The sequence below is a fragment of the Mobula birostris genome, chromosome 16 (assembly GCF_030028105.1).
Source record: "Mobula birostris isolate sMobBir1 chromosome 16, sMobBir1.hap1, whole genome shotgun sequence".
Classification (NCBI taxonomy): Eukaryota; Metazoa; Chordata; class Chondrichthyes; order Myliobatiformes; family Myliobatidae; genus Mobula; species Mobula birostris.
Genome location: NC_092385.1, coordinates 18875428 through 18890815, shown reverse-complemented (window position 1 = coordinate 18890815; position 15388 = coordinate 18875428). Strand labels below are relative to the sequence as shown.

General features: G+C 42.3%; 1 protein-coding gene across 4 annotated transcripts in view; it reads right to left on the bottom strand.

Annotated features, from left to right (window-relative positions):
* The window catches only part of fbln2 (fibulin 2), a 254081-nt gene that overhangs the window by 17313 nt on the left and 221380 nt on the right, over positions 1-15388 (bottom strand). For all 4 annotated transcript variants that reach the window (XM_072280371.1, XM_072280369.1, XM_072280372.1 and 1 more), the window contains 2 exons: positions 14883-15002; positions 7025-7153 (listed from right to left, as the gene is read on the bottom strand). In XM_072280371.1, coding sequence (XP_072136472.1) covers positions 7025-7153; positions 14883-15002 — 249 coding nt within the window. The remainder of the gene's footprint in view (positions 1-7024; positions 7154-14882; positions 15003-15388) is intronic.

Here is a 15388-nt window from a genome sequence, read left to right as displayed (position 1 = left end):
GTATGGCTTAGCTACCAAACCCAATGAACCATTTCTACCGACAGGAGAAGGGGCAAAGGTGGGTTACTGGAACCTTAAATCAAGTCGTTCTGAGCAGATGAGGCTTGCCAGCCGTGGTTGACAGCTCATCCAGGAAAAGGAAAACTCTGATCTCAAACCTCCACTGCATTGTGACTATACCCACACATGGGCAAACACGAGGAAATCTGCAGATGCTGGAATTTCAAGCAACACACATAAAAATTGCTGGTGAACGCAGCAGGCCGGGCAGCATCTATAGGTCCACTGTGCCTCTTCCTATAGGTGCTGCCTGGCCTGCTGTACCCACTCATGGGGAAGGCTTAGGGAGTAAGCCCCTAGGGAAAAAAAACCCAGAGATGGAGTCTTAAAGGCAGTTCTATGTTGAGTTTACTGCTGACTGGCAACTCCTGCCATCATGCTGCTGCCAAACTGTATCAGTCGCTGTTGTTCCTCTGGATTCATCAGCTGTGAGGAGCGGGGAACCTGGTGTATGGACAGCAGCTTGCTCTCCATGTTGTACTGCCCTGCCTTGCATATTGATTTCGACAGCTAGGGTGCAACATTCTTGGTCGAGTCCAACCAGTGGAGGGCCACTATTAGCGGTATTTGTTGAAATAGTATCAAATAATCTTTTACTCCATCAGTGCAGCACTGGAGTGTCAAGCTTAGATTGCTGTGCTTACAGTATAGCTCTAAACTGAAACTAGAAACCAGACTGGCCACATCATTGATAAGGCTGCTACCAGGTGAGATCAAGAAATGGTGGAAGTGTATCTGGTCAGATCCCCGAATCCTTATTCATCTTGTTATAGCCTGGGCAAAAGCTTGAGAAACACATGAAATGTAGGCAGTTGATTAAGCAATATTGTGACTAAACCACATAGTCAGAAATTGAACCAATCTATCACCATGTGTTTTTGTAATTTTAAAAAACATTTGAGCCCAACGGAATAAATGAATCCACTGCAACGTGGAAACAAGTGGAGATTAGAACCATTATCCAAAGAATAATGAGGAGGTTTGTAATAAACCGTAGAATGATATAAATAGAAAGTCGTTTGGGCAGACATGAAGCGGGTGACATTTATTACCTGCAAGTGTGAAGTCATCCATTTTGGTGGAAAGAAAAGGAGAATCATTATAAACAAGATGGATGGGTGCGGCACAGTAGCGTAGTGGTTAGCACAATGCTCTACAGTACCAGCGACCCGGGTTCAATTCCTGCCGCTGCCTATAAGGAGTTTCTGCATTCTCCCTGTGACCATGTGGGTTTCTCCCACAGTCCAAAGACCTACCAATTGGTAGGTTAATTAATCATTGTAAATTGTCCCGTGATTTGGCTAAGATTAAGTTGGGGGATTGCTGAATGGTGCGCTCAAAGGGCCAGAAGAACCCATTCTGCACTGTATCTCAATAAATTAAAAACAAATAAACATAGTTATAAAGGACATGCGGGAACAAAGGGACATGAACATGTAATGTGCATACATCTCTGAAAATGTAGGTTAGAGTGTTAGTCATGCTTATTACTTCACTTATTGCAGCATACAATGCAAAAGCAGAAAGACGCTCAAACTGCTGGAAGAACTCAGCAGGCCAGGCGGCATCTGTGGAAAAGAGCAAACAGTTAACGAAACATCAACTGTTTACTCTTTACCATAGATGCTGCCTGGCCTGCTCTGTTCCTCCAGCATTTTGTGTGTGTTTCTTTGATTTCCAGTATCTGCAGATTTTCTCGTTAATGCAAAAGCGGGAAGGTTATAAAGAATCTTTATAGAACGTGGATAAGGCTATAATTTGTGAATTCTGTCCTTTTCTGATCATCGTACTTTAGGAGAGAAGTGAAGGCCCTGGGAGTCAAGAAAAGATTTACTGCTGTGGTTCGGAAGTTGAGGGATTTCAGCTACAGGAACAGGCTGAGAAAGCTGAAGTCGTTCTCCTTGGAGTAAAGAAAAAATATAGATGCACTAAAGCTCATGTGTGTTTGGGAGTTAGAGTAAAGCCATTCCCATTAGCGGCATGGGATTTGACACACAGACTGAAAATGCATCGTGGGGTGGCAGGAAAAGAAAACCTTTAAGCAAAGTGTATTTATGTCCAGGAACTGACTGCCTGTAAAGGTGATGAAAACACAGACCATCACAGGCCTTTCAAATGCTAATTAGATAAGGACTTGAAGGAAAATACTGTAATTTGCAGTTCAACAGGAAAGGACAGAGTAATGGACCTGAAATGCTTTCACCACTTGAAGCTATTATGAGGCTCAAAGGGCTGAATGGTCTCCCTCTACATTGTAATAATTTTATGATTCTATCTAACTTTAATGAAAAAAAAGATTTTAAGAAAGCTCTTGGTTTGAAATAAATTCTAGGATAAAAATATTATTGAATAGGGTTTTCAAGGAAAATGGATATTGTGTAAGAGAAGCATTCTTTTGAGAAGGGGGAAAAACATTTTCCAAAATTTCAACGAGGAACTTGATTCATAATTACAAAGGAAAGGATTCTTATAAAAATTTAAATAACATCTAATCATCAGCCGATGAATTTATAACCAAAACAAAAAATGGCTCCATGGCTCTGACTACTGCCATCATATAACTGTAAGGGGGTTTCGTCTTTTATGTTACTGCGGAGGCTATTTAAAATGGCTTCTTTGTTATGTTATACTTAGGAATGTTTCTTTGTTATGTTAAACGCTGAGAAAGTCCTTCCCGCTAGCAGTTTGTTTTGTATTATCTATTGATATGAGGACGAACAAACCAATTGGGATAGTTGTTTTGTGTTTGATGTATTTGAACATACTGTGCGCGGGATTTTGGGGCAGAAGGCGGGAGAGAAAGACAGAGGATGAACCAGGTGCTGTGATGTCCGCTAATGGGGTCGGACCCCAAGGAAGGTGTTCAGCGAGGAGAGAAGACGGATACGGACTCATGGAGAGCGTCTGGTCGACCACCGTTGTTGGTCCCAGGCGGCCGGTCAAGGTGGTCCAAGGGGTCGAAGGAAGAAGGTGGTCCTTGAGCTCCAACTTTTTTGTGCACGAAGAGATTGAACTTTGATAAGTGTGGCGCCTTTTATTTTCCTTTTATATTTTATTCTCTATTAATTATATAGCTCCAGTAATATCTATAAACTGTAAATCGTTTAATCGTATCTGGTGTATTGTCTGTTATTTGGGCGGGGTGGGGTACATCACACAGCATCCACACAAACTAATTACCCAGTTTGGTGGGGCCGAGGGCTGTTTCCCTAGACAACAGCGAGCCGAGCGACCCTGAGGGTGGCTGGGGGGGTGGATATATTGTGTGGGCTTTTGTCCGGGATTGGGTCTACTGGTATGCTGTGTGGGTGCCCTGTTTAAATCTGTAATGTGTGTCTCCGTGGGTTATTTGCTGGTTATTGCTGTATGTGTTGTGGGTCCGGTCTTTGTTCGAGTTCAGACTAGCATTGATGAGTTGGAGGTGGAACTTGGAGCTGTCCATGCTGTTGGGAGAGAGAGGAAAGAGTGGTCTGATTTGGAGGTAGGGTCTGCAAATAAATGTTCTAGCTCTGGCAGGCTCCACCTGGCGTTTGGGATAGTGTCCACCCCAGAAGGGGCGGAGGCGTGCGAGACGTGGGCGGAGCGGATCTCTCAGTTGTTAGATGAGTGGCAGTGCTCGGTTGAGAGAGAGCGACAGGGACTGGTTGAGTTTAAGTAGGCGGGCTGGTGACGAGCTGTCAGGCTCACTTACACCGTAGTGACAGCTGTCAGTTATTTGAAAGAGGGGGGAAAGTTTTCGGTGTGTCTTCTCTGGCTAGGAGGGCAGCTAAATTGTTTGCAGTGCCAGGGGGATCATTTCAGGGGATCAGCCCCTCCATCAGTTGTTCAGCTGATCAGAGAGGTGTCGGGAAACTTAGTGGAAGCCCAGTGGGGGAACGGCTTGGGGTCTACAGGGAAGCACATTCCCAGCAATGTACCAATGAACTTCCGAAAGGAGAAGACCCTATTCCTGAAGGCTTAGAGGGACCACGCCCAGGGTGTCGTTACGGATAGAGGGAAGTGATGCTAAAGCCATCCTCGACCCTGGGGCACAGGTCAAGTTGTTGTACAGTTCGTTTTACAACCGGTGTCTGAAGCATTTACCCTTGACAACCTCAAGGGCACCGGAGATTTTGGGTACCAGTGCCAGTAATTATCCAGAAGACAATGATTGGTTAATGACCCTGGAGTTCATGGGGGCGTTGTCTGGGCACCCACCGTGTCGAGTTGCTTCTGAGGACGTGTGTAGCAGCCTTGAGCCGGTACCGAATTTAAACGAGACCCAGTGGTGGTGCAGCCTGGGGAAAGTAGCTGAGGGTGAGACCCTCTTAGTAGACGCTCCGAACTACCACAAGGGAGGGGAGTTGACCACTGAAGACACCTCAGTGAGAGAGAGGTCGCGGCAACTGGACCCTGACGCAGTGGAAGATGGAGGAAGCGTGTGTGTGGATTATATGACGTGGTTTAATGTGCTGGATCTGAGGAGGGGATGTTGCCAGATCCCAAGGAGTGTGGCTGTCGAGCCGAAGATGGCCGTTATTAGTTCCCTAGGATTGTTCTGAGCTGAAAAGATGCCCAAGGGCATACCCGGAGCCCCTGCATCCTTCCCGTGGGGCATGAGGAAGACCATGGGGGAAGTGAAGGTGTGTGGAGTTTGGGCGTATGTGGATGACAGCCTAGAGCTTGGATTCGCCTGGGGGGACTATGAAGTGAGGCGAGTGGCTGAGCCTGGGCAACAGAAGCAAAGTGTCACATGTGGAGGAGTTTTTGGCCGGAGGAGTTTGGTGCAATGTGAGAAAATTGACCCGACATACCAGTTGAACTTCCTGGTGTTGGAACAGACGGTGCTGGACCTGAGGAGGGAACCCGAGGTCGTCAATCTGAAGGAGACACAGGGGAGAGAGGGGATTTGCACCGCTGAACTGAGTGCTCAGAAATTCCGGCCGGAGACTGAGTGCCGCACTTGTGGGACGACCATTGCAGACTTGGAATTTATGCTCGTCAACGTGGAGAAGGAACATTGGAATTCCGAGCCGACACTGCGGTCATGTACTGATGAATTAATCCAGCAAGAAGAAACAATGACCCACCTTCGAAGGGATCAGCAGAAACTCAAGACGTCGATTCAGAAAAGATTGGAAGACTTACAAGTTGGGGAAGATCAAGGAAGTGTTGTGACTAAGGCCAACAGAAAACTGAGAGCCCAGGAAGGGGAGTTTGACTACACTCCCGAGGAGGTGAAGAAATGGAGGACAGATCTCGGAAAAGGGAGGCGAACGCTTGAAAGGAACCTGAAGATAAGTATCGCGAGTTTAAATTAAGTGAAAAAACTGAAAGTTGACCTGGAAGACATTATCAGGAAGAAAAAACTAGAGGCTGAACATCCTTTAATTGCTGCTTTTCAGGTCAGGGTGGAAGAAGCTGGTGGGGTAACTGCGTCCCAGGTTAAGATGGCCAAGAACCATGAGTCAGAACGGCTGAGGCGGTGGCGAGATTTGAAGGAGTCCCCGAAGAAGCTGACGTCTCGACTGCAGGAGGCTGAAGGGATAGCCGCGGCTAAATGTTTCAGTTTGGAGAAACTTAAACAGCAGCTACCGATCGAGGGAATGAGGACGAACACAGATCCAAAGGATGATGTGCTGCACATGTGGTACATTCTGCCTTTCGCTACCTTCCCCGTGATTGAGGAAGAGACCTTTGTCCTTCTCCCACTGAGTCAGGTGTAGTGGGGAGGGCTAGCTGTGGGCAGTCTGAGTTACGGCAGGATCAGGAAAGAGGAGAGGCGGGGCCCCGGACACGGGACAGTGGGCTCTGAGCTGTAATGGTGGCCTGAGTGAGAGAGGAGTTGGCAAGCAGGCCCGAGGTATCCCTAGTAGTGTCTGAGCCTTTTGGGTTTAGGTGAGGGGGTACGGAGGTCTCGGACGGTTAAGAAGCTCCCAGATAGATGGGCCTATGTAGCGCCCATGGGACAGGCGTAAGGTCCACTGTTTGGAGAGCGCTGTCACTGTGTGTATCTGTGTATGTGTTTGTTGTGTGTCTGCAGGACTGGTTGGCGAGTTATTTAGAAGTCATGAGGACATGACTTTATTTGGTGGGGGGAGAGTTTAAGGGGGTTTCGTCTTTTATGTTACTGCAGAGGCTAATTAAAATGGCTTCTTTGTTATGTTAAAAGCTGAGAAAGTCCTTCCCACTAGCAGTTTGTTTTGTATTATCTATTGATATGAGGACCAATGAACTAATTGGGATAGTTGTTATGTTTTTGGTGTATTTGAAGATACTGTATGCGCAGGGTTTTGGGGCAGAAGGCAGGAGAGAGGAACAGAGGATGAACCAGGTGCTGTGATGTCCGCTAACGGGGTCGAACCCCGAGGAGGGCGTTCGGCGAGGAGAGGAGACGGAGACAGACTCGTGTAGAGCATCTGGTTGACCACCGTTGTTGGACCCAGGCGGCCTGTCGAGGTGGTCCAAGGGGTCGAAGGAAGAAGAAGAAGGGTCTTGAGCTCCAACTTTTTTGTGCACGAAGAGATTGAACTTTGATAAGTGTGGCGCCTTTTATATTTTATTCTCTATTAATTATATAGTTCCAGTAATATCTATAAACTGTAAGTCATTTAATCGTATCTGGTGTATTGTCTGTTATCTGGGCGGGGTGGGGTACATCACACAGCATCCACACAAACTAATTACCCAGTTTGGCGGGGCCGAGGGCTGTTTCCCTAGACGACAGCAAGCCGAGCGACCCTGAGGATGGCAGGGGGGCTACATAACATTATATGAACAAACTGCAAAGGTTGAATTAAAAAATATCCACCTGGGTATTTTTTTGTTAAAGGATATGCCACTAGGAACCCAGAATATAAAAATTAAATGCCCATAAATAAAAGATACCTTATCATATGAAAAAAATATTGAAAAGCATTAATTTAGAGGTACAGAGGATCCAGGTGTCACAGAGATATCAGAACTAAGTGAGGAAAATTCCTACCTCTACACGTTCTTCCATTAGGTGATATCGTATAACCAACCTCAGGGCAGGCACATTTATAACTGCCAGGTAGATTCAGACAGCGGAATGTACAGACAGTGCCTCCACTTTGAGCACACTCATCAAAATCTGAAATGAAAATTTCCGTCTGTGAACACAACAAAGTTCAGAGGCATTCCACCACTAGATGGCAACAGCATGAAGTTCCTGATCCACATCAAATAAATCCAGTTGTTTCACAAAATGGATTTCATTTCCAATAGTCTTTTTATTAAACTAATTTATCTTACCCTAGATACACCAAAACTGATGTTTTTATTAAGTTATTGAATAGTTAGAATAAATAGCAAATACACATTCACATTTTATGTTGTTATGAAGCATTTCAGCTTTCTAAAAAATAATCTTTTTATTAAAATGCTTATTGGATCAACCTGATTTTAATCTCCATTTTCAAATATACCACAGAATAGAAATGCATTTGGTGTTAGTTTTCTTAATGAAATACTGAGATTGTTCAGTTTCTGAGAGTAAGGACTGAACAATCAGATCCATTCCATGTACACCAATTTATACACATCAATATTAACTGTCAAACAGAAAATCAATGTTACTGATTTAATTTTCCATTTGCTTATGATTTCTATTCAATGGGATGGCACATTTCAAATACTGATTATGCCTCCTCATTTCATTATCAATTTATACTTTACACACTTCACGTCAAGGAATACCAGATAAATGTTTCAGCATTGTGGTTCAATAAAATAGAGCTTACTTCTACAGCAGCAGTAATATCAAATTTCTATTTTGTCAGGAACATTAGATGGTTGTAGCACCATATTGATTACAACGGGCCTAAGATTTCCAAGTCATAAAAAGCTAGTTTGCCTTCAAAGGTTCATTTTATTGTCAAAGTATGCATACATGTACAATCCAACTCTGATATTCATCTTCTCCAGATAGCCATGAAATACAGAAAGACCATGGGATTTGTTGAAATAAAAGACATCAGCTCACCTCCCCCACCTTGGCTTGAGAAAGAAAAAGAAACAAAACTCGCAAAGCCCCAAAACCCCCACCCCCTCCCTCACAGAAAAAAGTGGCAATAAAATCAAATCCCCCACCCCCTCCCCGGCAGGAAAAAACGGCAACAATAGCATTAAATCCCTCACCCCCTCCTCAGCAGGGAAAAAAACAGTGACAATAGCATCAAGATGGTGGGGGGGGGAAGAGACAATAGCATCAAATCTTGACCCCCCCTCACTCACAGAAAAGAACAGCAACAATACCGTCAAGGCCCCCAACACCACATCTCACACACAAAACACTGAATAGACCCTCCACCCATCTTCACCACAAATATAGTTTATGATATAATCTTGAAGCAAGGACAATCATCTTCTTTCCTCCAAGCAAGTTAGAAGCCAATTTCCATTCACCACTATACAAACTTATTACAAGTTAAACCTTATCTATGTTTCCTTTAGAGGAGAAGAAGGTTGAATTTTATGTTTCATGAGGTAATTGATATGGGGAATTCTTCCCCTTTAATCACTGGCTGCACAAAGCATCTTTATCTCACTATTCGTGTTGATAAGAAACAGTCAGGCTGACCTTGTGCTTTCCTACAATGTGCCTTCAGCTAAAATAAAGTGTTTAGTAAACACAAGAGATTCTGCAGATGGAAGAAATCTTGAGCAACACACACAAAAAATGATGAAGGAAATGTGTTATCTGTTTGTTTAGCCTCGCCTGTTATGCATTCTCTATACTGCTTATCTACAAAGCAATGTCAACTATCAAGGTACAAGTAATTGCTGAGTGGATGATGCTAACAGCTTATTTTTATGGTGAATGCAAAGATAATCCTTTACCAATATGAAGTAAAAGAACATTGGCCTTCCATATTGTTTCAGTAGTGGAAAGAGTTATTATCCTATGTAGCAATAGGATTATACAATTTTAGTCTTTACTGAGGAATGTACATTCTTACATTGGAGCTGGTTCACCAGATAGATTCCTGGGATGAATGATTTGCCTTCTGAAGAATAACTAAAACAGGTTGAGCTTAAGTATTCTGCATTGCGCGTTTATTATGGTAGTTGGTCACGTGAGTGGAGTTGTGGTAAAAGCGAAGGATTTAGTTACATATTCATGCTTTGTCAGTCTACGGTCAGTTAGAGCTACAGACAGCCAGATATGGCAACTTTTTGTTAATCACTTAATTCCAACTAATTTTGCTAAATTATGTTCAATATCATTAGCTTTATCACTTCAGGATTGTTTTGCTAATTGCTTAATAAAGGATTGAATACACTTCTTCAACTTTAAACATGATTATTAGATTGGTTCATACAGGATGACTCCCTGTACTTGATCTCTAATGGCAGTTGATGGTTTGTTCGAGTAGTCACAATGATCATTATCATAGGATTGGACACAATACTTCCCCTTGTGGGAAAATCTGGAACTTGGGAGAAAAATTTCAGAATTAGAGGGTCACCTTATTTTGGAGACAAAGAGCAATTATTCCTACACACACAGATTTGTGAATTTTGGAATTCACTATCTCAAAGAACCGAGGAGATGGAGTAATTGCATATATTCAAGGCCAAGAATTTTGGTTTGTAAGGCAATCGAGCACTGTAGAGAACAGTAAAGACGTGGAGATGAAACCAAACCCTCATATACACTTTTATATGGCCTAATCTGCTTCTTAAAATCATATTAACACAGTGGCGCATTTAGTAGAGTTGCTGACTCACAGCTCCAGCAGCCTGGGTTCAGTCGGGAAGCTGGAGGCCTGAAAGTAGTGGTCGCCAACCTCCTTAAGCCCAAGATCCCCTACCTCGGCCTTAGTGAAAGGCAAGATCGACCTACTAAATCAGTTAGTCACACGCATGTGCACTGGGCAGAAAAGACTGGAAGTAAAACCCGAAAAAACCTCTCTTTACAAACAGCTTTCCGTAGCGGGAGTATTGCTATATTACCTTATCATAATTAGTATTACTTATTTTTATAATGCTCACATTACAAAACCTTTAATTCTATGTTTCATTATTTAATTTTATTTCAACACCAAAAATAAATGAATAAAAATTCACTGTTGCACTCAGTGTGATGACGGGCTGAATACTTTCTGCTAGTTCCCTGAAATTTGGCTCATAACTACAGACAGCCAGTTTGAGACAGTCTGTGAGGTGTCTGTCAGTAAGACAGCTCCTGTACTTAGATTTCATAATTTTCATCTGTTGCAGCATAGCACCTTCACAAACCTCCTGACAGACTGAATATTTGAATGGACTGTTTCCTTTGTTAGACTGAATGTTGAATCTGCCACATTTTTCAGGTGTTCTGTATTGGTAAACTGTTACTGAGACACTAGTACGAGTTTCAGAGGTATGCAAGATAATGACACCACTGTTTTTTGTTTCCCAGTTATTTACATTTGAGGAATGTTGGAATTTAAGGGGGGAGAAGTGTTGTAATGTGAGTATTATAAAGATAAGTTAATACAAATTAGGATAACGGTAATCTCGCAGTACCCCCGCTATGGAAAGCTGTTTGTAAAGAGAGGTTGCTTCCGCGTTGCGGGGTTTTACTTCCAGTCTTTTCTAGCATGGTGCATGGTGGGGGAGCTACATACATGCACACTGGGCAGAAAGAACGGAACTAAAACCCCGCAACCCGGAAACAATCTCTTTACAAACAGCTTTCAGTAGCGGCAGTATTGCTATATTACCATTATCCTAATTAGTATTACTTATTTTTATAATGTTCACATTACAACAGTATTTGTGTATTTATTTTTCTTTTTTTTTTTCGGGATCTACTGTGAAAGTCTCAAAGATCGACCAGTTGGCGACCACTAGGCTAGAGGACTGTGTATGTGCTTCCATGGGTGAGTGGAGAGGAATGGGCTTGTTCTGCTGTTGTTTCTTGTGTTCTGTGAACACAGTGAGCATTCTATGTTGGTAGCAGAATGTGTGGTGACACTTTGTCAGCCGGCCTCAGAATATCCTCAGGTCATGTTGGTTGTAAACGCAAATTACGCATTTCACTGTATGTTTCAACGTAAATGTGATAAATAAAATCAATCTGAATTGGATTTCAGGTGCTGTCTGTGTGGAGTCTGCACATTCTCCCTGTTTTTTTTCTCTAAGTACCCTGGTTTCTTTTCACATCACTAAGATGTGGGGGCTGGTAGGTTTACTGCCCATGATAAATTGCCTGGTCTGCAGTGCATAGTAAAGTCTGGGAGGAGTTGACAGGAATGTAGGGAGAGCGAAATGGGATTACTATACAATCAGTGTAAAGGAGTGTTTGATGGTCAGCAGGGACTCTATGGACACAACACCCTGTTTCCATGTTCTATGACTCCATGACACATTTGGAACTAGTATGTGCTGTGCCCACTGAACATGATAAAGGGCTGACGTATTATCCTGCGGGACTTATGGGAGTAATCCTGATGTTGAAGCAATCTTTACATTCATGGTTTAATTTAGAAAAGATTATTCAGGTCAACTTCTTGAAAGAAATTATCAAAGCAAGCATTGTGATAAAGGAGACCTTAGATTCATTAGGACATAGAGTATTCAAGTTAACAACACTCAACAATCTGCAGTCAGAGTGTTTAAAAGAGTTCAAAGTATATTTTATTATCAGAGTACAAATATGTCACCACATACAACCCTGAGATTCATTTCTCTGTGGGCATACTCAGTAAATCATTGGAGTCGATTGTCAAGGATGAAGTTACAAAGTACCTGGAGGCATATGACAAGATAGGCAGAAGTCAGCATAGTTTTCTTAAAGGAAAATCCTGCCTGACAAACCTATTACAATTTTTTGAGGAAATTACAAGTAGGCTAGACAAGGGAGATGCAGTGGATGTTGTATATTTGGATTTTCAGAAGGCCTTTGACAAGGTGCCACACATGAGACTACTTAACAAGATAAGAGCCCATGGAATTACGGGAAAGTTGCATACGTGGATAGAGCGTTGGCTGATTGGCAGGAAACAGAGAGTGGGAATAACGGGATCCTATTCTGGTTGGCTGCCGGTTACCAGTGGTGTTCCACAGGGATCAGTGTTGGGGCCGCTTCTTTTTACATTGTACATCAACGATCTGGATTATGGAATAGATGGCTTTGTGGCTAAGTTTGCTGACGATACGAAGATAGGTGGAGGGGCCGGTAGTGCTGAGGAAACGGAGAGTCTGCAGAGAGACTTGGATAGATTGGAAGAATGGGCAAAGAAGTGGCAAATGAAATACAATGTTGGAAAGTGTATGGCTATGCACTTTGGCAGAAGAAGTAAATAGACAGACTATTATTTAAATGGGGAGAGAATTCAAAGTTCTGAGATGCAACGGGACTTGGGAGTCCTCGTACAGGATACCCTTAAAGTTAACCTCCAGATTGAGTCAGTAGTGAAGAAGGCGAATGCAATGTTGGCATTCATTTCTAGAGGAATAGAGTATAGGAGCAGGGATGTGATATTGAGGCTCTATAAGGCGCTGGTGAGACCTCACTTGGAGTACTGTGGGCAGTTTTGGTCTCCTTTTTTAAGAAAGGATGTGCTGACGTTGGAGAGGGTTTAGAGAAGATTCACTAGAATGATTCCGGGAATGAGAGGGTTAACATATGAGGAACGTTTGTCCGCTCTTGGACTGTATTCCTTGGAGTTTAGAAGAATGAAGGGAGACCTCATAGAAACATTTTGAATGTTGAAAGGCATGGACAGAGTGGATGTGGCAAAGTTGTTTCCCATGATGGGGGAGTCTAGTACGAGAGGGCATGACTTAAGGATTGAAGGGCACCCATTCAGAACAGAAATGCGAAGAAATTTGTTTAGTCAGAGGGTGGTGAATCTATGGAATTTGTTGCCACGGCAGCAGTGGAGGCCAAGTCATTGGGTGTATTTAAGGCAGGGATTGATAGGTATCTGAGTAGCCAGGGCATCAAAAGTTATGGTGAGAAGGCGGGGGAGTGGGACTAAATGGGAGAATGGATCAGCTCATGATAAAATGATGGAGCAGGCTAGATGGGCTGAATGGCCGACTTCTGCTCCTTTGTCTTATGGTCTTATGATCTAAATCTATAGAATAGTAACTATAACAGGATCAATGAAAGATCAACCAGAGTGCAGAAGTCAACAAACTGTGCAAATGCAAATATAAATAAATTGTAATAAATAATAAGAACATGGGATATTGAGATAAAGAGTCTTTCAAAGTGACTTTCAAGGACTAATCATAGGTGGCTATTATGGAACATGATGAAGAACCTCAAAGGAAAACTCCAAAAGAGTCCTTAAAATGGCACAGAAATAAAAGGAGGAAATAAACACCAGAAATGGAGCCATCTGCAGACAGTGGTGGGGCTATCTCCAGCTCAGTCATGAATATAGATAGAAGCTGGACATGAAATCACTAAGACTGCATCACAGCACTAGCTTTCTGTCAGTCAGTGTGCAACCTTAGATGAAGATAAGATGAGTAGTCTAGTTTCAGGGAAGGTTGTACAAGTCGATCCGGTTCCTTCGATAATCCAGCACTGATTATGCTTAATGTGATCCTTCTGTAATTTGGCATTTTCACTAATCCGGCACTCCTCAGGTCCCAGTGGTGCTGGATTTGTGAAGGTCGACCTGTATAAGCAATTAAGCTGATGGTAAAGTTCAAACCTGAATACACTCTAGTGAGGAGAGATGGAAGGAAACTCCCAGTAGTCACCAGCCAGATTGTAGTCTAGTCATAATAAAGTAGATGGAGGAATGAATAGGTAATCAGATTGGATTCAAGTGGAGAAAATACGAAGGTTGGAAGAAGAATAAGAAGGACCAAAGAACAGTCAAGAACAAGAACACCAGAAGATCATTATGAATATTCTCACAAAGAGGAAAGAACATAACATTCACTGAATTATTGGTGTCTTGAGATTGTTCTGCATAAGTTGAAGCTAAAATATAATTAATCATTTTCTCAGAAGTGCCTATTTTTTCCACCAGTTTCAATACTCTATCTTAATGTAACATTCTGTCAATTAAACCTTTATTGACACTTAAAGAGAGAGACGAAAACATTCTAACACTTTGGATCAAAAGTGCTTCTACTTGTCCCTCATCGAAATGAGTTCAATGCCTTTACAATGCCCTCCTAAGGAAAATGGAAAGAATGTGCAATAAACTCTTGGAAATTACTTTGGGGATAATCTAATCCTCATACATATCTCTAGAAAAAAAAATCAAAATACACATTTTAATTAAGTCTGTCATCCAAGCTGTATCTCTTGTTTGAAATTAAGTGCCTTGGTGACATAACTCCACTTCACCAACTCAGTGAAATCTTTCTAACATAGAGACATATTAGAAGTAAATTTTGGTAGATTGTTTAAATTACAGGCAAGGTCAGCTGTTCTTGAGCTGACTAGTTGTTCAGCTATTACAGAGGCCGGTTCAGTTTTAGTCACAGTGGCATAGGATTGAAGACAGATAGTAGCCAGGGAGGGGCAGACTGGCAGATTTCCCTTCTGAAGCAGAATTAATGATCCAGAAGTGTTAGTAATGACAAGACATCAATTTCAGAATGGTCATTACTTATTCTATATTTTTACTTCAGATTAATTTAGTTAATGAATTTTAACTTTCTAGCTGATGTGGTGATCTGAACTTCTGGTTTTGAGTCATTAATTTACATCTCTGCATATGACCATGAGCATGCAAGTAAGCCACTGGACCCATAATATCACACTAGAAGCTTATAGTGATTACAATGCCCAATATGGCAGAATAGAATGGAAATACGTAAATGACAAAAATAGATCTTTGCTTTAATGTGGTTCTCCTTACCCACACAGGAATGGCCATCTTGTTCACTGAGCTGGTATCCTTGTCTGCAATAGCATTGGTAGGAGCCGTAGATATTCGCACATTCCTGACCACAGACTTTGCTCTCACATTCATTTATATCTGTAGAGAAATAAATGCAGATAAGTAACATCACCCAATTTGCTTCATTATTGTGGTATCTGACTTTGCTGACTGCTTCAAAACCTTTACAGATTTAGATCGGAATCGTATTACCTTTTCCCACACCAGGATAGATTATTAATAAAACATACAACATAGAATAGTACAGGCCACAATGTTGTGCTAACCAATATAAATCTACTCCGTGATCAATCTAACTTCCCTGCTACACAGCCCATAACCCCCTGCTTTCCTTACATCTGTGTGCCTAATTAAGAGTTTTTTAAATGTCTGATTGCTTCTGCCTTTATCATCTCCCTCAGTAGTGCATTCCAGGCACCCACTGATTCCTGTGTGAAGAAAAACTACCTCTGATATTTCCACTA